At 35.6% G+C, this 23,110-nt stretch overlaps 1 protein-coding gene across 14 annotated transcripts in view; it reads right to left on the bottom strand.

Annotated features, from left to right (window-relative positions):
* NBEA (neurobeachin) overlaps nt 1–23,110 on the bottom strand; it is a 471,232-nt gene that overhangs the window by 160,955 nt on the left and 287,167 nt on the right. For 7 of the 14 annotated variants that reach the window (XM_033085485.1, XM_033085506.1, XM_033085514.1 and 4 more), the window contains 2 exons: nt 6,843–6,986; nt 3,626–3,664 (listed from right to left, as the gene is read on the bottom strand). In XM_033085485.1, coding sequence (XP_032941376.1) covers nt 3,626–3,664; nt 6,843–6,986 — 183 coding nt within the window. The remainder of the gene's footprint in view (nt 1–3,625; nt 3,665–6,842; nt 6,987–23,110) is intronic. The other 7 variants (XM_033085530.1, XM_033085547.1, XM_033085538.1 and 4 more) reach the window with 1 other exon arrangement.

The raw sequence follows: 23,110 nt of genomic DNA, 5'->3' as shown, positions 1-23,110 counted from the left end.
CAATAATAATGAAGTTTGAAAGGAAAAAAAAAAAAAACCCTACTTAGTAGTGCATGCTGAATTCAGTGAAGAGTTTCCATTGGGAAACTTGAAAAACTAGGAGAAATATTAGGACTTTTTTGTATTTTTTATTGTAACTTCTATATTTGTTACTTAACTGGCTTATTTGTGTGGGCACATACGCATACATACTTAGTTAAAGCAGAAAAGCATAAAGTATGGGAAGCTGAAGGTACCTTACCCACCTCCAGACAGAGAGGAAAAAAAGTGAGAGTGTAAGAGAGAGAGGAAGGAAGGAAGGAAGGAAGGAAGGAAGGAATTTTGGAAGGAAGGAATTTTGGAAGGAAGGAATTTTGGAAGGAAGGAATTTTGGAAGGAAGGAATTTTGGAAGGAAGGAATTTTGGAAGGAAGGAATTTTGGAAGGAAGGAAGGAATTTTGGAAGGAAGGAAGGAAGGAAGGAATTTTGGAAGGAAGGAATTTTGGAAGGAAGGAAGGAAGGAATTTTGGAAGGAAGGAAGGAAGGAAGGAAGGAAGGAAGGAAGGAAGGAAGGAAGGAAGGAAGGAAGGAAGGAAGGAAGGAAGGAAGGAATTTTGGAAGGAAGGAAGGAATTTTGGAAGGAATTTTGGAAGGAATTTTGGAAGGAATTTTGGAAGGAAGGAAGGAAGGAAGGAAGGAAGGAAGGAAGGAAGGAAGGAAGGAATTTTGGAAGGAATTTTGGAAGGAATTTTGGAAGGAATTTTGGAAGGAATTTTGGAAGGAAGGAAGGAAGGAAGGAAGGAAGGAAGGAAGGAAGGAAGGAAGGAAGGAAGGAAGGAAGGAAGGAAGGAAGGAAGGAAGGAAGGAAGGAAGGAAGGAAGGAAGGAAGGAAGGAAGGAAGGAAGGAAGGAAGGAAGGAAGGAAGGAAGGAAGGAAGGAAGGAAGGAAGGAAGGAAGGAAGGAAGGAAGGAAGGAAGGAAGGAAGGAAATGATGACTACCTCTGGCTCTCTAAGTATCAGAGGTACAAGCTACTACTAGGAAGCACCACTTTGTACTTGCTACAGTCTTTGCTGGGTTTCCCTTATGGTTGCTGCTTTCTGCCCTCTGGGCCACTCCAGGCCATCAGAGCCACTGACATGTGGATGGCAACTGCTGCAGAAGAAGGGGAGGATGTGATGGACAACAGGGCTCTTCCAGCCCCATGGGAGAGGACACACCAGAGCAGCAAGTAAAGGGTTGGAAAGAGAAGATGAGATCAGACTTGGAACCACTGTCATGCTTTGTTCTCCAGGAGAGAGAAGGATGGAGATGATTCCTTTCCTCTACCCCTAAACCTCCTGAGTGGGCTGTGTTCACTGCTGGAGACAATAGTAATGCTATTTGGTCCTCTCTTTCAACCCATTACTCTAACAGCAGATAATCCAACAAAAATTTCTCTGGTTATTTCTCTGGTTGGCCTTAAATTTTTATATGCCTGAAAAATCTAATAATTTGAAAATCTGCCTTCTCAGTAGAGGCTCAAGTTTGTGTTTTTGTTCTTTTTTTGAGTAAGAGACTCTACTGTTTGTCCAACTGTTTTGTCCATTAACAATAACAATAGAAATAATACTACATATATTATTATTACGCATCTTGACAATGACAACAGACGGAAACTCAAGAAAACTCCTTTACTTCTTAGAAATAGGTAAAAAAAGGTTTCAAACAGCTTTGTTTACCAGAGATTGCCTACACCAGTCAACTCTTGTAAAGAAAATTCCATGTCAGACATTGGCCAAAAGAAATGTTATCATAATTCAAAATATATGTGTATAAATATGAAATGCATATTATACATCTAAAGATGAGTAAAAAAAATATAAGTTTTCAATAAAAATACTTATTTTACAAGTTTTTTGTGGCTTTAGTTGAAGTTCCTTAATGTGCTAGTGTTTTTCTTGCTGCATCGGGTCCTATGCAAGACTTCAAAGTAATTTCAGAAATGTAAATGGATAGTTTGTTAAAATCTGGAATAGAACATTCCCCATGGGCTAAATTGTTTATCTTTTTCAAAATCTTTTTTTGTACTACTCTACGACTTTAATGGTAACTCTATTTTGTACAACTTCTGTCATTATTGCAATTTTTTCTAATGATGGCATCAAATATTTTTTCATTTGGAAATTGGTCAAAAATATGATGATTTCTGTTAGCTTGTCTGAAATTAGACAAAAGGCTTATATTGCATAGGCCATAAAACAGATGTTGATAATATTTGGTTACCTCCAGTTTGGTCTGGACTTCAAACAGATGACCTGGAAGTGAAAGGTCTTACATCTCATTAATAATAATACAAGCTGTCAAATCTCTCTGACCTAGTGTGCTCCTTAGCACAGGGCAGTAAGTCAACACACTCAGTACACTCCCAAGAAGTCTGGAGAGAAGGCTTTTCACATTTAGTCTTCAGGCCAGTATGGACTCACTACTCATGCTGGCTCAGATGGAAGACCAGCTCTTGTTTATCAGCAATAGTGGTGCTTTTTAGAAATATTTCTACTCTGAAGTTCAAAGTAACTAAAAGTTATAGCAGTGCTGGGATGCTGCATCTGTCTCAAAATTCCTGGCCCATTTGCACTGGGGGGGAAGCTGCTTCCACCTCAAGACAGATGTCCAAGAAGAAAGGATGATTCTGTAGTGAAGGTTATGATACAATAAGACTAAAATTCATTAAAGGCAGTTAGTGGCTTTTCTTGTGTTTATTTGGATGAGTTGCTCATTCTGCTCATATAACGGAGCAAATAACATGTATTTATTCTTGCAAGAGTTTTGTGAGGCTGTAATTCACCCTAGCTGATGAGGAAGTCAGCTTCTGAGTTGATCGAGCCCACGCAAGTAACCAGATGCCTGCCAAAGCCCTTTGTCTTCCTAAAATAACTCAAAGCATCATATCCTCCTATTTTTATTTCCTTTCTTTCTCTCTAGAAAATACTCCTTTAGAGAGTAGTAAAAGATTCCACCAAGGATCCCTTGCTTGGTTGGGGCATAGTTGTTGCTGTCACCGGCTCTATGACAAAATAGATGAAATGTGCTCCAGTTAAGAACGTGTATCTTTCAAAAACGTCATTAAGGCTAAATTCTGCTCTTAAACACACACAAACAAGTCTCAGCAAGTGAAATGCATCTTCACAACAAAGTGAATGTCTTCCTAAAATACAAAATTCATAAATCCTGAGTAGATAAACATTTACTTTTTTTAATGACCTATTTTAATGCAAGATCAGGGCTCTAAAAAAAGCCCCCAACCCAAATGACAAACTTTCTTAAAAGAAAACTGCATATCTACCAGGCTGTATCTCCCTGTAAAAATGCAAGCTTATAATATTAGAACACACCCACATATTTTTAATTTCGAAAAAAATCACCTACTAAGCAGGAGACAAACTGTTAGCAAATTTACATTCTCAGGATCTTAAGAGAAAAGGTAAGTATTTAAGAGTCCTACTGCAGCATTCAGAAATATAAATGGAAAAGAATACGACAAGAGTTAGTAATATCAAGTCACTAAAGTGGATTTGATTGTATTACCAGAGATTCACAATATATTAGGAAACTGTTAAAATTGACTGTGCTATCTCAATTATTAGTTCTAACAGAGATGTAACTTGCCTCTTGAAGTGAACAGTCTGGGAAGAAAAGGAGCTAAAACTGAAACAGAAACATGTAAAATATTTTAATACATAAATGCTAAAACAAGAACAATGTCTTTCGCTAACTTATACTGTAAGACAGTTTCAATACTGCTTTTGTTAAAAATTGTGATTCAAACTTATAAGTCATAATCCTAAGACCATAATAACATGGAATCAGATTTTCATATTTTATTAAAATGTTACTTAATATAATGAAATCTGACCAACTGCAATTGCAACATATGGAATACTAAGATTATATAATAAAATATTCAGGCTATAATTTTTTTAAAATTCTCCATCCCATATGCAATTTATCAAAGCAAACTTTACATTGATTTGTGCCACATGGTTGATGAAAAACTATAAAGAGTCTCTGGAACAAAAGGTATGTACAGATAACTTTGTATGAACAATCTCAATCTGTTTCAAACTTTCCTTTTTTCAGTTTTAAGTTCACAAATCAAAATATTTTATTATTTATATCCTCTTACTTAAAATTTTTCTAAAACCTAAGCTTTCATCTGTTTAAAATGTGCCTTAGTTTCATGGAATAAACAGTGCTAAATTGTGTTAGTTAAATATAGACAATCTTAAATCAATTGAAACCTGGTTTATAAAGATTTCGTTTAATTTCTATCTCTTACTGAGACAATCCAAATCGTTGTAAATCAGGTTTGAATTGATTTAAGCTTTAAAGTTAAATTGGAGGCATATCTGAATGTAGAAATTCCTATGTGTCATTTCACTGTGAGCAGTAACTAGACATAAATGATGCTGTGCTATACCATAACCAGATAGATCTCAAAGATTTCCAGATCACGTATACTAAATGTACATAACTCTTTAGAATTAGACAAGAACAAACAGTCTGGCTTTATTGGGACACGCTCTTCAGAGCTGTCAGAGATTGTTCAAACCTTCTTAGGCAACAACCCCACCTTCTTTGCCTACTGCTTTTCTTGATTTCAGTTATTTGACTCAAGTTTCAGAGCCACATTCTATATACTGAAAACTGGGAAAAACAGTGATATCAGTGTATGCAAAAATCATGCAAAATCCGCAACTGAGGAGAAAGTATTGTGGGATTCAGGGTATTTTACCAAAGCAAAATTTACAGAAGACATGTATGATACTGTGTGTGACCATTAACTCTCAACATCAGCTCCAAAGATGAGTGAGAGTTGAGTAGCAAAGGCTGCAGTTAATCTAATAGTAAAACTGAGATAGTGGAGTGTGGGTTCTTTTTGAGAAGCTCACAGGTTTTGGTGCCATATGGCACCATTATCACATCACCTCACCACACTTAGAAGTAGTTTGCTTGTTCTGTTAGCATTGAAAGGGAACACCAGGGCATCCTGTCAATATTTAATTTCTTTTTAAAACTTTTTATTATTTCTGCTTTTGCAATACTGACAAAATCTCTCAGTTTTATGAACAGTAAAAGAAAAGGACTAGAATGACTGAGCCATGTCCTGAGGGAGCAGGGGATGGCATCCAGCAGCAAACTTGCATAAAAAGATAAATTGCACATTAATTCTTTAAGGACACATTGAAATACTAGGTTTTTGCTGAGGGATGTAGCTATAGGAATAGTATAGCATCAGTGTGTTTGAAAAAAATGTTGTGGCTTAGAGAAGAACTTCTCTATCTGACAGAGATTTTCCAGACTGGCTAAGGATTTTACATGCCCACTTTGCAGTTTTTATCATCATTTCAATTCAAATGCATATTTCAGCCTCCAAACAGCCTTTTAAACTACTGTATGCATATTTAGTTTGAAGCACTGTTCTTAGATACAAGAATTTAGCCAAAAAAATACTGAGCTTTCCTTCTGAAAGAGAAAAGGACATTGATCAAATTATCTCACTCATGGCCTGCTTGATGCACTTACTTATTGACTTTAGACAACAGTGTCTCAGCAGTAGTTAGCTGAGAAAGCAACCAGAGTGACATATTATCTGTGATAATCATATACTGATGCTTGCTCCCAAATAAAAGCATCTATTTCCCCCTCTGCTCTAGTTCTAAAGTACGAGACTAACTTCCGTGTAGGCAACTGCTGGGGTTTTTTGTTTGTTTTTTTTTTTTTTCCCTGTTAGTTTGTTTTGCTTTGGTTGTATTTTAATTTTTTAAATCATCTATTTATGATCTTATCTTTGCTACAGATTTTCACTATGGTATCAGAAGAAAGTGGACAAGCAAAGCCAGCTATTTCAGAAATTCAGTTTTGCAGAAAAAATCATGACATCACATAACTCTCTTTTAGTGGAGCAGTTGAATAAAGTTACTCCTAAATAGATTAATCTAAGAAGTTTCATACTGCATTTCATACTTCTCAGTTTTATCCCATCTGAGAGGAGAGTGCATTTTCAACTTTCAACACGCCCTTTTTTCTAGACTACTTCCCAGGAAAGGTAGTATCACCTCTAAGATAGAGTTGTAACAGAACCTGCTAGAAGACAGATGAAACAAATCTCACTGCATTCCTTCACCCAGGAAAGGACCAGAAGGGCTCTCTCGTGCATATTTATGGAGGGTTCATTCCCAGCTCATATGCTAACTCCCAAAGTTCATAGCTTGGTTACAGCTTCATTCTCTCTTAGTCCTTGCTTAGAACAGGCAACTTTTTCTCTCGCTGTGACAGATGGGTTGAGATACTGCAGATCCCCCTTAACTCCATCACTGAGAGACCTGGGTGCCACCAGCAGGAGGGCAGGTGTCTCTGCACAGGCTGCGTGGCACTTGGGATCAGGCACAAGCACACTCTGACTCACAAGACCCTGACTTGTGGATTTGAGTCCGCATTTACATTTCAACACAAAAAAACCTCCAAAAACCAAAAAAACACCAAACAAAGAAACCCCACGAAAAAAAAGGAAAGAAAGAGGGGTTTCCCATTGATATTTATGAACTTTTCAACAAGTCATCCTCACTAATAAAAGCACTTGAAGTATTGCTATTTGTCACATCTCTGCTCAAAGACTGTGCAATGGGCAAATGCTCTGTAATTACTGCCCATACCTCAAGGAAGTAGAGAGGAAGCAATAAAATCTGAAATACAAAGAAACTGTTCATACTGTAATTGTATGCCTAGCTGTAAATATTAAGACATTAACCACAAAGGTTATGAACTAACAAGCTTAAAAGAGCTTTTTGACTCTTATCTTAGATCTAATGAAAAGTATAATTACCTGCAAGGTTATCAATCTCTTTTTCTTGGAGCAGGCTAACAGCATCATCATCTCCTTCCAGCATAAGTTCTGTTTCTGCATTCTGATTTACCACAGCTTGACTTCGGAAAGTTTTCTTTGACTTCACTACGTCCTCTTCAGTGCCTAAAAAAAAAGTTGTGAATTTACCTGAATAATGTTTTAAATACAAAACAATGACAGCAAAATAGTAAAAGCATTACAGTATAAATCATCTTTATAAAAGAAAAAAAGAAGGAACGTTTTTTAAAACTTTACCAAGGTTAACAAAATATGCAGTCCTATTCTCTTTTCTGTCCTGTCCTGAATAAACTACAAACTTTTCCACAAAGACTCTCCTGGTTTTAATAATTGCTATTTACTTTGTGTTCAGTGTTGTTCCATTAGTTTTCCACCTGCAACAAATTCAGAAGGAATTTCTTTTGGGGTCCTGATGCCCTGACTCTGACTCTGACTCTGACCTGAGAGTACGAGCCACCTACTCTAAATAAAGAAACTGCTTTCCAGAACAAAAATCGCTCAGGATTTTTGTCTTTTTAGATAGGAGGGACAGGATGGTGAAGTAGGAGTTGGTTTATCTCTGATACAACGCAACAAGACGTACACAACAAGAAGAAGAGATTCAGAAAAGATTGAAAAAAAAGACAAGCATGGTGAGGGAACTTTGGTGCACATCTGTGTGTGTGTTTTGGAGCAACACAATAAAAATGGTGGTATATGGATATGTACCAATTACCTAAAGGTTTTCATGGATAATATTAATTTTTCTTTACTACAGTTGGCTTTTTCTATTCAGCCTGATGGTTTCTTATGGCAGGAGATTTAACTTATTAGATTTTGGGAATATCTTACTGGAACTTGCCCAATTTTATTCTTATGATGTAAAAAATAAATCCTTTTGTCAAATGACAAAATCATATTTAGGTTTTACATCCTTTACAATACCTTTCATGTTACTGTTGTGACCTTCTCATAGTATTTCTTTCTTAGCTGGGAAGAGGTCATAAGTTTTATTTTCAGTACTAGGGACTTACAGTAGCCTCAGGCAAGAAAATTTTCTATTGTTTTTCTTAAACAGGAAACCCTTCATCTTCACCTTGGACCACACCAGACCTGGGCATCTCCACTGCTATCAACCAAGAAATAAACGACCTAAACTATCTCTCTTTTTTTGAAGGATAATTCAAAAATTTGCTTCCTTCTAAGCTACAGAATGAGTGTGAAAATAGGCAAAACTATGCGGACTTTATTTGTCTTCCACAATGCCTGAACTTAAACAGGATGAAACTGTTACGGCAGATGTAAAATACTGAGATAAATTCCAGTAAGACTCATGGCCCCCTATTAATATAGGACAACTAAGAGGAATATAGTAAGCAGATAGGTAAGTGAAGATAGATACATGGATGTATCAGGTAGTTTTTTTATTACAAGCAGTTGGGAAGATGTTATGATTTTACCTCCTACTATTATAATTTGTTAGGGCCTTTTAATTAGTTTGTGCATAGGAGAGTCACACTACATAAATAAAAGTGCTGGAGGCATATCTTTCTGTGGGTGTGTTTACTCTGAAGATCATTGCTAACATGCCACTTATCACAGGCTGAGAGAACTCATGTTTTACATGGCCTAACGTTAACCTTTTGGATATTATTGCTATTATCTCAATTGCTATTTCTGAAACTACACTGTGAAACTCCGAAAAGATGAAGAGAAACAAGTAAGGAAAACCCCATTTTTTTCACCAAGCTCAAAATCAAGGACTTGTTTGCTGTTGTATCCGTTAGGATCATTCTGATAGCAATTAAGACAGAGCTGCTGTATTTTAATATGCTGTGTTTTGCTGTGTTTGGTTATTAGGCTGTGATCATTACCTTACTTGCACAGGCTTTTACTTAATTCAACTAACTATAATTGTTTGCCCCATTTAAAACTGGTTCAATTAACTGATTGTTGGAAAAGTTTCCAGTATTAGTACAAGTTTTGGATTTTTTTTTTGTTTGGTTGGTTTGTTGGTTTTTTTGTTCCTTATTCACAAAAAGAAGCAAGAATGGTAGGACTTAGGAAAAAACTGAAAAAAAAGTAACGAGCTGTAACATTTTCAGTTGTATTGCATCAGAATTGTTTTGCATATTAAGTCAGTAGATCAGGATCTTGATACTCTTCTGTTTACAGCAAGGGAGTTGAGCATTGTTTGACACAAATAATAACTCCTGTTGTGAAGCATGCGACACCAGAGGAGACTGGACCTGAGATGAACTAACATGGTGGAGGAAGAAAGCATCAGAACGCTGTTCTCTTCCTTTTTGGTAGCTCTAATCAGTTTTATGTAAGTTTCCGAGCTTTATAAAATGAGCTTCTGAGCTTTATAATATTCAAATTAATTAACTGAAAAGCACTAATCTGTAGTGCTTTGTAGACGATAATTTCTGCAGTTACTGATTAATGACAATTCTATAAAATTATTTACACATGAAAACATATTTTTAAAACTACCAGGAAGAAAGTCCCAAGCTCCAAATTATTTCTACCATTTAAACTACATCCAAAGAACTTGAAATTTAGAGTATTTTTAAATCCCTTGTGGTGAGTGTACCAGATTACAGAAATATTGCCAGACACAGGTGTAAGAAACATGTTCTAGTAGAAGGCATTAAATAAGTTTGGCAAATTTGGAGCTTAGCAACAAGGAAAATATATATAAAACCCATTCTGGTTTACAATATTAAAAATACATTTATTTCTATGAAATATAATAAATAGTCCTTTCCTGATGGAAAAAAATAAACCCTCTGGTTTGGCTGTTGTTAAAATTTATCACTCTGTTGAGTGCACCTTAGTTTTGCTGTACTGTACCAAACATCTATCTAAATGAAAGTGTACAGGACCTGGAGTTGCCCTTCAATCACTGTATCCTTTATGAATTAGAGTTCCATTTATCAAAATTACAGCAAGAAGAGTAAGGTCTCACAGGGCTGTCTCATTACAAGGCTTGTAAACACTGTCCTTACAAAGAAATGGTTTAACACCTAACAAATCAAAAACTGATTGGGAATAGAATTTATTTGAGATCATCTATCTTCGGAAGACGTGCTGTACTGAGTGCACTTCGTGGCCTTTCTACCCATTCATCAAGAAATTAACAAGCTAATACCACAGACCACCAGATCTCCTTGGATCCTGAAACGTGAAATATGCTCAAAACAGATCTGTCGCAGATGTTCTATTTTTATATTTCAAGACGACTTCAAAAAGGTTTTAAAACAAGAGAAACTCTCCAAATAAGGGTAAGAAGAAAACTTGTCTCTTTAAAACCAGACAACAAACTGAATAAAAAATTATATGACATAAAACGATGTCTATTATTGTTAACAGTGATATAAAAAGGTGAAATGAATAAATGAATATTTGATATTTCAGTGTGTTGGAAAAAAATCAAAACTCTATTTTTTTCCAAAGCTTCAGGAAAATTACTATGAAATTAAATCTATGGCCAGACACTTCATTTCCGAATTTTAAGCACGCAAGGAGCTTGTGTTTTAAAGACACAAAGTGAAATTGTATTAAGTCTAATTAGAATATGTTTCAAATCCATTAAAACGAGAAAAAATAAAACAAAACTAGATGTCATTTCAAGACTCCAATGTTGTGATATTGGAGGGCACAGAACTAGAATTGGCAGATGCTATCAGTTCTTGTCCTTATCAAATTCCTTCTTAAGGGATATTTTAAGGGATAGACTTAAGGGATAGACTGGGATTTGGAAAGGAGCCTTGAAGCAAGCAGCTAAGTAATTCTTCAAACTACATTTTGCAAAGATTTTTAAGGCAATAAGTCACCCAGATTGCACCGAAGTCTAGCTGAATTTGGTTACTTACTTTCTTGAAACTTAAAGGTTCTGTCTTAAACATATTTCAAAAGAATATATGCAGAGGACTAGATAAGCTGTTAAAAAAATCCTTCTTTCATTACACGTTTGATTATTTTTGTAAATGTGCATGTTACAAGTTTTCTACAGTAACTTCAGGATAACTGAAAACAGCTCACCTTTAAAAAAAAATTAAAGAAACCAAGCAACATTCCTCTACAAAACCTCAATATCCATGGGAAGGTGTGTATTTTATATGTCTGAAAGATTGTGAGAGTTACACAGCAAACTTGTTCAGTATTGCCAAGAATGTACTAATTGCTCTTCTAGTATCATTACTTTTCCTTAAACAGAAACTATTAAGCAGTAAAAAACCACAAACAAACAAACAAACAAACAAACAAACAAACAAACCCAAAACCCAACAAAAAACCCCAAACTAACAAACAACAAACCCACAAAAACCATGACCACAACCCCTCAAAACCAAATAGTTTCCCTAATAAGAACAGGAGAATCTCATGTTAATTTTCAGCTTCAGCCACTGGAAGTATTTAATGCAGGCAATACTTCATGAAACAGAGGTGGGTGAGGTGAGTGTTTTTATTATGTTATATGAATTTTTGAGTCTCTATTTTCAACTAAATGAATTTCCTACTAGGTTCTGTAGGTCACAGGTTCTAGGGATGCAATCTACATTTCAAAGAAACTGCAAGAGTCCAGATCCACAAAACCCATCCCTAAATAAAATTTTAGAATTAGCAGTACACAGTATATTATCAATTTAATTTATGTTTATGAACTTATTTAATTAAAAAAAAATAGCTAATTTCTATGATTCAGTTGAACACAGTAAGTGAGTTTCTATCTCTCTCTTCTATTAATTTACTATATATCCAAAGACAGTGTTTTATAATTTTTTTCTTTTTGCATTTAGTAAAAAATGAGGTTAAAATATGGTTATTTTAAAGAAAAGTTTGCTTGGTAATACTGTAGCCAACAAAAGGAGACTACTGCTTCTTATAAAGTTGTTTCCATAGTTTACTTCAACGAATTACCGATAAGGCAATTTATGTAGTGAGTGCTCTTTGATCTTTGAAGAGAGATGGCAGAATGGAAAGTTAACCTCATTTTAATGTTACCTAAATATACTGACAGGAAATTCTAATGTTTCCAAACATCTGGAAATCCGCTTCATGGGATGGTGTTCTTCTTTTCTATAAGAAACCTTTTTCATATACTGTCTTTTACAGTTTTATGTGGCTTCTAAAGGAGCATTTGACATAAGTAAAGTCTGTTCTCTTTACAGTAAAATGCTGCATTTAATTAAAAACTCTCTTTTATAGTGGCTATAGTAGAGTTTCTGTGAAGCTTAGCTCTCCTCAGAAAGTTTTAAGGGTAAACTTGCTTTTTACTCCCTACAGATCTTACAGTATGCACTGCTCTGTAGAACACTGATTTTCTAGCTGAATTTTCATCACATAAGGTAGTTTCCACTACTTTATTAAATACAGGAATTCAGAATTAGTTTCTCACGAGAGGATACCTGACAGTTCATGATGTGAACCATGAAATTGTATCACAGGTAAAATATAATTTATCAACGGAGTTTAGAAGAACAAAGCATTTTCTTGAGAGAGATTTTACTCTTTATTGCACAAACTAACTTCTACAGGAAGAACCAAGCTCATTTATGGACACAATTAAAATGCATCACTATTATCTACATTTTTTTGTTCATTCAACATTAATAATAGTTGAAAATACTTAGAAAAAAAGATTTTCTAGATAATCTATCTTCCTGCTTTATGCATTTTAACACACATAAAGCTTTCATTGCTAATCTTCAGTAACTTGATTAGGCACCGGTACCCTCGCAGCGGTCACAGTTATGGAGAGCAGCTGCCTGGGAGTCTGTAAACTGACCTCTACAAAACCCAGTAAGATTAAATCATCGACATGGTGACCATTCTATCTCAGCCTGGTATCTTTCTGCAGGACTAGGGAGCCAGTCTTCCTTGGGCTGTACTCATTCCATGGTAAACCTGCACCGGCCATCCCTAGGTCTGCTCAAGAGACCAAATTTTTGACTTTGTGTAGCAGCCCAGTGCTGCCAGATCACAGCCAACTCCAACAAGCTGTCCCCACCTGTGCCTGCTGGGGTTGTTATTTAAATTGCAATGTGTTTCTGGAATGGGTAGCTTTGACTGGCATATAATTTAGTTTCCCTGGAGAATCAGAGAAGTGACTGTTGATAAAGGAAGGCTGGTTTTAATAGATTTAATAAAAACCAGAGAAATCTAAATCACATTTTCATTATTAGGGATCTTTGAAGAAATGAGGAAGAAAAACTATGAAAATTGCATAGAAATTAAAAATTGCATATATTTGTATTGTAAATGACTTCCACCAAAAGCAGAACCAAATTGCATTTTTGTTTTCTAAAATGGATAAATACCTGAAAATTTAATCATAGACATTCCATCCATTTTTCTCTATTTTTTATAACTAATATCTGACCAAATTATCATCTTCATATAAGTAATTTGTAAATAAATACTTAACTGCTTTATATGTTTTTCTTTTTCATATTCTCAGATGTTTTGCACTGTAAAATGAGACTGACAAAGACTATAAGAATGAGGAGACTGAGAATACAGGCAAGGCCAAAATAAACATTTCTCAGATGAAGCTGAGGGCTTTTTAAAAAATAAATACTTGTAGTCAAAATGATTTATATTAATAAAAAGGTTCCCTCATAAAAATAAAGGTTAAAGCAGCATGTTGAGCACTCTTTTTTTTTTTTTTTTTGGTTCCCAGATAGGAAAACTGAGATTCAGACTGGTTGTGAAATTTATTTTTAGAAGTTGTCAAGGTTGTCATTACATGTATTTGAGATTTTTGGATTTCTTAGTGTATGAGAGGGATCCTGCATTGATTCAGCACAGCCAGTGGTTGACAGAGTCAGATACTCCCAGCCCAGCAAATGTCCCAACGCATTTCAGGCTCCTGAAAGGCAGTGCCCATCCAGACCGGAACCAGAGGAAGTCCCTCTAAAGGAACTAACAACAGTCAAATGTTTATATTTGGATTAAGACATAGTTTGCCACTGTTACTTGTACACAGAGGAATGGATTCATATTTCATGACTGACAACCTTTACAAACCCCTGATAGTTTGAAGGGCAGCATTTCAACGTATATTGCAGTTTGATATATTGCAGAAAGAAACCAAATTCTTCTGTGGATAATTTCAACAGGTAAAGATGTTACACAAGAAAAATAATTCCGAGCAATAAAATTTTCCTAGGTGTGTCTCTAGCTATTTTAAAAAAGTGCAGTAATAGCTGAGAGGAAAATATCTACATCACACCAACAGTTATTGCTCAGTGGAAAGGACATCAAGGACACTTGCAAGTAAGAGAATTGGATCAATATTAACGCGATTTTCATTTCATGCTTCCCCAACTCCAGTAAGCTGACAATATACTCTGATTATGTGAACTGCCTCTGAGTAACATAGAAAAGGTTATTAGAGCAAGAGGTGGAAATGGAATGCACTTTTTATATTGACAGGTCTGCTAATAGAGTGTACTGATTTTCAAAGCCATGCAATGTGTTTTCACAATTTGGTTTTGACAGCAAAAAGGAATTTCATTTATTTTTAATTCAAGGTATTCACATGTAAGCAAAGGCTACTTAAGACAGGCCGCTGAAGAGGGTAACCAAACTATTCCAAGAGAAAAATTTAATTAAAAACACAAGAAACAAAAGGTGATTGAATTTCAATATGTATGACATGATAATGAAACAATGAAATAAATTTACTAAACGAGGCATTCTATGCTTTTGACATAGCATCTGATAAAACCTTTTTAAGATGACATAAAAGTGAAAAATATGCCTATGTCACGTCTTAATGTTGAGGCCTGGATTATGTCTGGAAAGTTTTAGATTAGTTCCTAAGCACACATTCCCCAGGAAAAAAACATGTTCTGACTATCTGCTTGCAGAACCTAAAGCCAGGATCAATGCTGTCAGACATCTAAACTGGCACACTCCATACTGAGGAACTGCACCCACATATGCTGGCCTTAATTTTGCTTTCTGTTCACAAGAAAAAAGATCTAATTGAAAAGGCTAACAATAATAAATTCTTGGAAAGAAACGAAATGCTCCTTGGAAATAGAAACACTTGATAATGCAATGACATAGAAGAAATGGCATGGCATTTCATGAAATTCCATGAAAAGAAAGTGGCAGCCTTCTCTATGACAGGGGTTTGGAACGACATTATCTTTAAGATCCCCTTTTTACTCAAGCCACTCTATTAAGTTATGAAATGTGATGTTACCTCCCAAACCAAGGTATTTTACCCCAACATTTCTAACCCTTACCTAATATTTAAAAATTAGAGTCTTCAAACCATGTCACTGGTCCAAACCTGAATATTTTTAAAAAGCAAATGAATACTACACATCTGCAAGTTTTTAATTCTCCTTTTCTGTGGCCATGAGTGACTATGTCTTTGCTAGAAGGCCATTTTTTTCCTCATCACTTAAGCTTTTGCTCTCAGATCCAAAAGATATTGGACTTTTGGAAACAGCCACTATACAGAGATGTAATAGGACAGCTAAAAAAAATCTCTAGTGTAGGTAATGAATGTGTAGGAATTAAGTTTAAAATATTTATTGTAGCTATCACAATTCTAGCAGTTATGCAATCATTTCAATTTCTATCAAGACTAGATATTTACTGAAGAAAGCTTCCACAGCTCATGATCAGTGCTTTGAGAGACCCATTTGCCAACATATCTGAAATTATCTTTCTGGAATGGTAATCTTTTCAAGCGAAACTCTTCTCTTCTGAGGCGTACAGAAAAACCATCTCATGCAGTCTTTACACAGACAAAATCTCCTAAACATGACATAATGTCACAAAACATAATGTTTCTTTAAAGGACTATCAACGTTATATATAAATAATAAATTTGTCAATATAAAAATGTCATTAGAACATCTAGATTTACTTTCTAGACTCCCACTGGCTCAGTGTGCTGCACTGTTGTTTTTATCTGTCCAGATGCAATCTTTTCCTCATGTAGACCACACATCTTCAGGAATGGTTTACATATTTTCACTCAGCAGCTACAGGAACTAGTGGGAAGAATTGCTTCTATTTCAGCATAGATCAATGCCTATAGCAACAGCAGACAAAGGGCAGCACCCACAGGATATGTACATTTGTGAGGTTTCATTGTGGCTCCAGCTCTGGGATATTTGTGTCTAAATTTTAGAGCTGCTAAGGGACTACACTCTTGTAGCAGCAGACAGCCCTTCTGTTTGGGCCAGGCTGCTGTACATAAGCTCCTCCAAGCTAGAAACTGTCTAGCAATAGCAGTTATCAAAGTTACCTATCTAGACAGCAATTGTTTATCAAATTTAAATCAAAGCTTTGTTATTTTCTTGATTTGGAACAGAATTTTACTCTATACTTTTTGTATTTGTATGTTGTTTTTCTTTTTTTAAAATTATTACTTCTTTCTATTTTTTTTTAAGCAAAAACAGCTGCAGTTATAGAACATCTTTGTTTCATGCAGACCAGCAGATGAAGAGTGAATGAGTACCGTACACAAGACATGAGAGATAAAGCAGATTCTGAGGGTCTATCATTAAAAATCGCAATAAGATAATTGAAATGGGTAAACAGTAATCACTGTCCCAGGTAGAAGGCCCGAGTGTGTATTAAGAAGAGCTAACCCACAGAAATCTTAGCAGCAGATAGCAGCAAAGACAAAAAGGAGAGTAATATTTTATTTTACTTTCCATTAAGTTGCTACATGGGATCTGCGACAGCTTTCATTCTGCTTCACAAATATTACAAGAGAGCATAAACCTTGCATGCAACCGCAGGGATACTTGCAAAATTTCTATGCTTGCATTAAATTTGTAAGCACTAGCAACATTATCTTCGATGAGAGCTGAGATGGTATTTAGACAATGTGATCAGCTTTTTAAGGGCATAGGATTGAATGATTTGTGCTATTTGGCAAAAGGGATACCAAGAAAAGACTTTTTGAGTACTATGCATAGATCTTTCAGCTGTGGAAGTATATCTATTGTAGATGATGTTCAGGATGTTATGCAAACACACCAGGAGATGGACTCTTTAGGCACACCATAAGGATAAGAAAAAAGTCATGTCATTTTGTAATGCACGTGGTATGAAAAATAAATTTAAACAACTGGAAACATGCATAACATGCTGGCTGATAGAACTCTTAACAAGGGGTTTTCCTTATCATGCTGGTTAGCACTGTATTTGAGAAGTTTTCCATAAAATGTATTTGGTTTTCTTTCACAAGGTGCATCATCATCATCATCCCCACCTGGAACTTGCACCACACTCAAACTCACAAGAAAATCCAGTTTATTTCCTTACACTGGTACATTTTGTGTGTATTTCTAAATTAACACTATAAAATAATGAAACACACAAAATGAGTGGTATTAAAGAATTCACTCTACTTGTAAGGATATGGAATAGCCATTGCATAAAATATACCTAAATCTTGTGTACAAATCTTACTCTATATATAAAATGTCTACAATGATTTTCATATGATATAATAGAAATAGATTTTATGTGACAAATGTTAAGTAGTGCAATGTAAAAAGATGAGTAAAAATACCTAGACATCTTAAAATGTATACTGTCTCTGAAAATTAATTCCTTTATTTTCAAAATCTATACATACCAGTTCCTGTTTCTTTGGGAAAGACAAGGAATCACCTACACTGAAGAGATTTCTACACTCTTCTGTTGATTTAACCCTTGCAAGCAGCCCAGAGGCTCACAGAAACCTGAGCCCATTGACTAAAAGCCTGTCATGTCTCTCACTGACAATCAGAAAGAGGGGGACAGTAAGGTGTTTCTAGATCTACAGTGTGATCTCCTAATTATCCGTATGCAAAGGTTGCAGCATTACTGAAATAATGCCCCTCCATTCCAGCCATGTGCTTGACATGCTGTCCTTGCCAGGTCTTCAGAAAACACAAATGATATATATTTCCACTAACATACAAAGTGGAGAATGGAATCCTGCAGTGAAGACATTAAGAAGAGAGAAGATAATTTAGAAGAGGAGTATTTTGTGTTTTTTAGAAGAGGAGTATTTTGTGTTTTTAACTATTGCCAAAGGAGATTTTTAAAGTGCTGCTACTCCTTAATACAGAGATTTAAAACACAGAAAACAGGAAAGTAGAAAAGTACGTGTTAAAACCTGAGTCCCAAGACCTACATTTACCCAGCTTTGAAGGACTCTGAAGGACTATTATTAGACTTTCACTGACAGAATGTTCTTCTGAAATGTTTCTATGAGATTCAGTGAATATTCATGGGTCAAGAACTTCTATTTCTTTGTCAAATAGATATAGAAATAAATAAGTAGAAAAAGTACAATGTTCACATGGGTTTGAAAACATTTTTCGTCATAGCAATTTACTGGGTTTGGGAAATAATTCACTTTCATTTGGCAGAACAGACAGATGCTGTGTACTCATTGTACATGAAAATTTAACTGTGGAAGGGAGAAAAATGCAGCTAGAATTCTAAGAATGACAATGGTTGCAATTTTTAGATCTTAAGAATGGTTTTTCAGGCCAATTTCATGACTTCAAGAACATTCTGGGGTCATACACTTTCAGATGAAGAAAGAGGTAGTTATGTTAGCTGCTGGTAAAAAGCCAGCAAGTTCTGCAGTAAAATCTATTAGCTCAGACCTCTAACAGCAGCTAAAACCCAGGTCATGCCGGATAACCCCAAAATCTCAGAGGAAAGGCATTTGAAACCCAGCACAGAGGTTTAGAGGGAAAAGTTTTCATATCCTATTTAGCTCAGTGAAAAACTTGAATTAGAGTCAAGAGAGAGCTTATTCAAGAGTTGAGGAAATAATTAGAAAAAAAATGACTGTTTATTGAATCTGTACTTAAAACTTATTATAAAGCTGCCATAAAAATTCCTATGCTAGAAATAACACACAACATGCAGAAGATATTTAAAGACTGCAAAGTACTGATAGGATGCAACTGCAACTGATTTCCATGACCTAGTCAGAGAGCAGAAGCTCAGAAACTGAGCTCTCAGTACAATTCAACACAGCAGTGTTCAGTAGTCTACCTAAGCAAATTCCACTACCATTTACATCTTGAAGGTGCCTTTCATTACATTACAGTGGGTTTTAAGCAAAAAGGACCACCATAATGGTAGATACATTTATGGTATACATTTAATGAGAACATATTTATGATTTGGGAGAGTGGGGTGCAAAATCTTATATAGATGGCCAAGTTAAATCTAGTATTTTAGATATAATTATTCTCACTATTAAGATTTTACTTTGCAGATCCTTCAGTTACTACCCAATGTAAGCTTTTTCCGAGACTTCAGACAAAACTGTATCTTTCAATTATCATATAAAATATTAAAAGAACAAAACTATCATGTAATATTTCTCTAAAATCCTGTTAGGATGAAATATTTGGAAATTTATTTGGTGAAGCAGTGGATGGCACTGTTGGGCTACAATTATAAGGCTATAGATGAAAATCTTAAATTGCTGTGCTTAAAAAAAAGATTTTTGTGACCCCTTCAGGCACACAATTCAGATATAAACTCATTCAGAGTACATTGGAGATTTCACAATCAATGTAGAAGTTAGTTCATGGACTGAAAGGAAGTTTTGTAACAGAAGTATTATTTTAGGTGCTTCAATTGAAGCAGAAATATTTACATGCTTGTTTCACATGGCAGCATGATCCCATTTAGGGTAAAGAGCAAAGAGGACTTACTTGGCACATGGGAGAATTGTTATGGGTTAATTTAATGACTGTATATATAAGCTTAAAATGCTCACCACTGAACATCAAGTATGTGCGTTCTACTGGCCACAAAGTTGATTCTATTTCTTAAAACTGCTCACAACTGATGGTTATCTTGCCTTTACTTACAGACTAAAATTGTGTGCATGAATGGGGAGAGGAAGAAGGTTTCTTTTTAGAAAAGGGTTTTCACTCTTCAGTTGCTCTTACGTATTCTTATTTAAGGCATGACTTAAATAAATATCAGTTTGAGAAATTATCTTAGATAAGGGCCACCCTGTACTTCCCCAGAACAATGTATTTTATGAAAGTGTAGGGGGGTGTGTGACTAATTTTTAGGATAGTGTATTAACTGAGGGGGAAAAAAAGAATCAAAAATATCGTCTTATGCAGTCACAACAAACTAAATTTCAGTAATAATAACTATTATACTGAACACGAGCAAATTGATATTAAAAGTATTTTATACCTGTTCAGATCAGCAGCATTAATGGTAAGGCAGAGAATTCCCTCAGAACGTTTGCACGTGACAATAAACTGGGAGGAGTGACTGGTATGCCAGAGGGGCCTGAGCAGGCTGGTGGAGTGGGATGACAGGAGCCTCATGAAGTTCAACAAGAAGTGCTAAGTCCTGCATCAGGGGAGGAACAAGCCCAGGCTCCAGTACCTGCTGGGAATCACACAGCTGGAAAGCAGCTCTGCAAAACTGGAGCTGGGGGTGCTGAGGGACACCAGCTTGAGCATGAGCTGGCAAGGTGCCCTTGCAACAATGGGAAATGTTATCCTGGGTTGCAATAGGCTAGTAGATTGGGGAAAGTAATCCTTCTCCTCTGCTTAGCCTTGGTGAGGTCACACCTGAATTTCTGCGTCCAGTTCTGGTCTCCCCAGTACAAGAGAGATATAGATATTCTTTTATATTTACTTTTAGTACTAAATTGATCCAGATACTCTGTAGATAGTCTTTGTTTCTCTTGAAGAGGGAAGACTCAAGGGGGCCACATAGTTGTGTGCAATTACTTTTCGGTTTTCAGTACTTCCAAGGATGGAGACCACACAACTTCTCTGGACAACCTGTCCATTGTTTGACCACCGTGCCAGTAAAAAGATATTTTCTTCCCGTTGCCTTTTACCCAGTTACTGGCAACCAACAGATGTCTAGATCAGTTTAGAAGTAAAAGAAAATGTGAAAAAAAAAAACCCAAAACCAACAAAGGATCTATAAAACTCAACCCTGACAGCAAAGCTGTTCATATAGATACAGTATAAGGAAGCATAATTTGATCTTTAATCTCTTACATATGTAATGCTCTCACTGCTGATATACCTAGGGAAATAATTGGGATTTATGCATCCAGTTGGCCTACTAGCAAAACTCTGATAAGTAATTATTCAACTATCAGTTGATTCAACTTATTTTCCATTTTGAACCAGTTACTGAAAAAATACAGTTTTTCTTACAGTTGGTTCTGAAACCAGTGTTGTTGAAACCATTCTGGAACTACACTAGGCATTTTTAATATGCACAGCAAAAATGATAATGTAAAGGATAATGAAGTCTGAGAACCTTATGAAGTTGAGAAAAAAGTAAATTAACTCTTAGATATAAATTATTTATGCAGTAACTTTGACAGACAGTCTTGAATTTGTTGCAAAAATTGCAGTATTTTCACTAACAAAAGACACCTTTATGTTTTTAGCAATGTCATTAGTATCAACAATCTAATATATGAAAGTATAGAACCTGAAATGCAAGATGGAAATGAAGACTAGCTTTTAGGTGCACATTCAGACTTCCTAGAATAGGGCACTTGATTTTACAGCAAAGTTTCTGAACAGAGATGATGAAATTGAGCATCTCCAGTTCATGGGATATTCTGATTTCTTCGTATGTCTTATTACTTGGAAATGTCAGATAAATTTCTAAAACACTGGCTTAGCTTTCTATAATAACATTTGGTGCATAGTTTCTTGCCAGTTTCTCTGGGCACTCCTCCCTCTACCTTGTTCTAACACTGCCTCCAGAAGGCAGGGAGCCCAGCAGCTCATGAGATGGAACTCAGGAGATGTGGAAATCAAATGCTTTGGACTTTTCAGCACTGTGGGGTTGCTCTACAGCTAGAGCTTCTGAAATTTCATCTTAGGGTATTTCTCTAACATTGAGGACCCTGAAAGAACTGAATCTTTTTTTTAGGAACTCTGGGACACCCAGATGCCCCATTCTGAAGACAGTCCCTTGTTTGAGTTCCCATGGACTTCAGACCCTCTCTTTCATAGCAGGAATGCAAACAGCCCTGCTTCTAAGGTAGCCCTTGCTTGTTAAATAATCTGGTCCTTCAGCAGCCTGAAGGAATACTTCCTGCCATTCTTTGAATGGCCATCGAAATTCATCTGCTGTCATGAAAATAGATTTCAGATTTCAACATTCCAGATTTCCAAACCTGGTGCTTTTTGACTGTGTTTGTGTAATAAAAATGCATTTCTAAGTGATGAGTGAACACAGTATTTGGTGAAACTTAAGAGTTCTAACAACAAGTCCCAGAAAGAGCCACAGTCTGCTTCAGCTAGAACTGCCCTTGAAATGAAGTTGCAAATTAGATATCCAAACAAATATGCAAATTCAAAAGCCATATGTAGCAATATTGCACATATATCTGTGGCATAGTTTCAAAACCAAAACATTATGAAGGCGTTTTTCTTCTTTTCTTTTTCTTTCCTTTTTCATTCTAAGCATTTAGGATCTGTCATGCTGATCAGCTTAACAGCCTAAATATTCTTGAGCACATACCCTAGATACATTTGACCAGCTTACACAGTTATGTTTAGAATGTGGGCACTGAGTTCATGCTCATTTATCTCAGTGTAGATTAGAAAATGTATCCTTTCTTGTACTCCCTCTATGTACAAATTATTTGTGGACCACGATCTTTAAAGGCTGAAGGACCAAATCTTAATAAAGGAACTGTTTTAGTCTTAGGTTGACTTTTGTGGACTAGATTCTGTCTCACTGGCAGGGTGGTACAGTAGTGTCTCTTCTATGCTAATCTCCAATGACTGTAAACTGTTAAGGTGATTAACTAGAAGAGACAGTTCCTTCACCACATGTACAGAATCCCTGAGAATTGGGTCATATCTGCATATTTCACATATCCATCATAGTAAAATTTGGGGAAGAAAAGTAGGGTGTATAATAATTCATACAGTCTTTTCTTTTTTCTTTCATTTCAGTTACTTATTTACACTGAAATTCCATCTAAACTTAGAATAAGAACTGTTTAAGCTATTGACATTATAAAATTAAAACTCTACTACAAGTTCCAGGTAATTCAAACTCCATTATAGCTTGCACTTTGATACTGAAGTAAGTAGTATCCCTTCAGTTACACAAAAGAGATAAAAGAATCTATATTTTGATTCAAGCAAGAATTTAACTAAAACAAAAGGGCACAGCAGACACAACAGATACAATGCCGAAATAATTATGACTGCATTTTAAATCCGGGTATG

The sequence above is a fragment of the Catharus ustulatus genome, chromosome 2 (assembly GCF_009819885.2).
Source record: "Catharus ustulatus isolate bCatUst1 chromosome 2, bCatUst1.pri.v2, whole genome shotgun sequence".
Taxonomy (NCBI): domain Eukaryota; kingdom Metazoa; phylum Chordata; class Aves; order Passeriformes; family Turdidae; genus Catharus; species Catharus ustulatus.
Note: the sequence above shows the minus strand (reverse complement) of the source record. Positions and strands in the feature narration are given on the sequence as shown.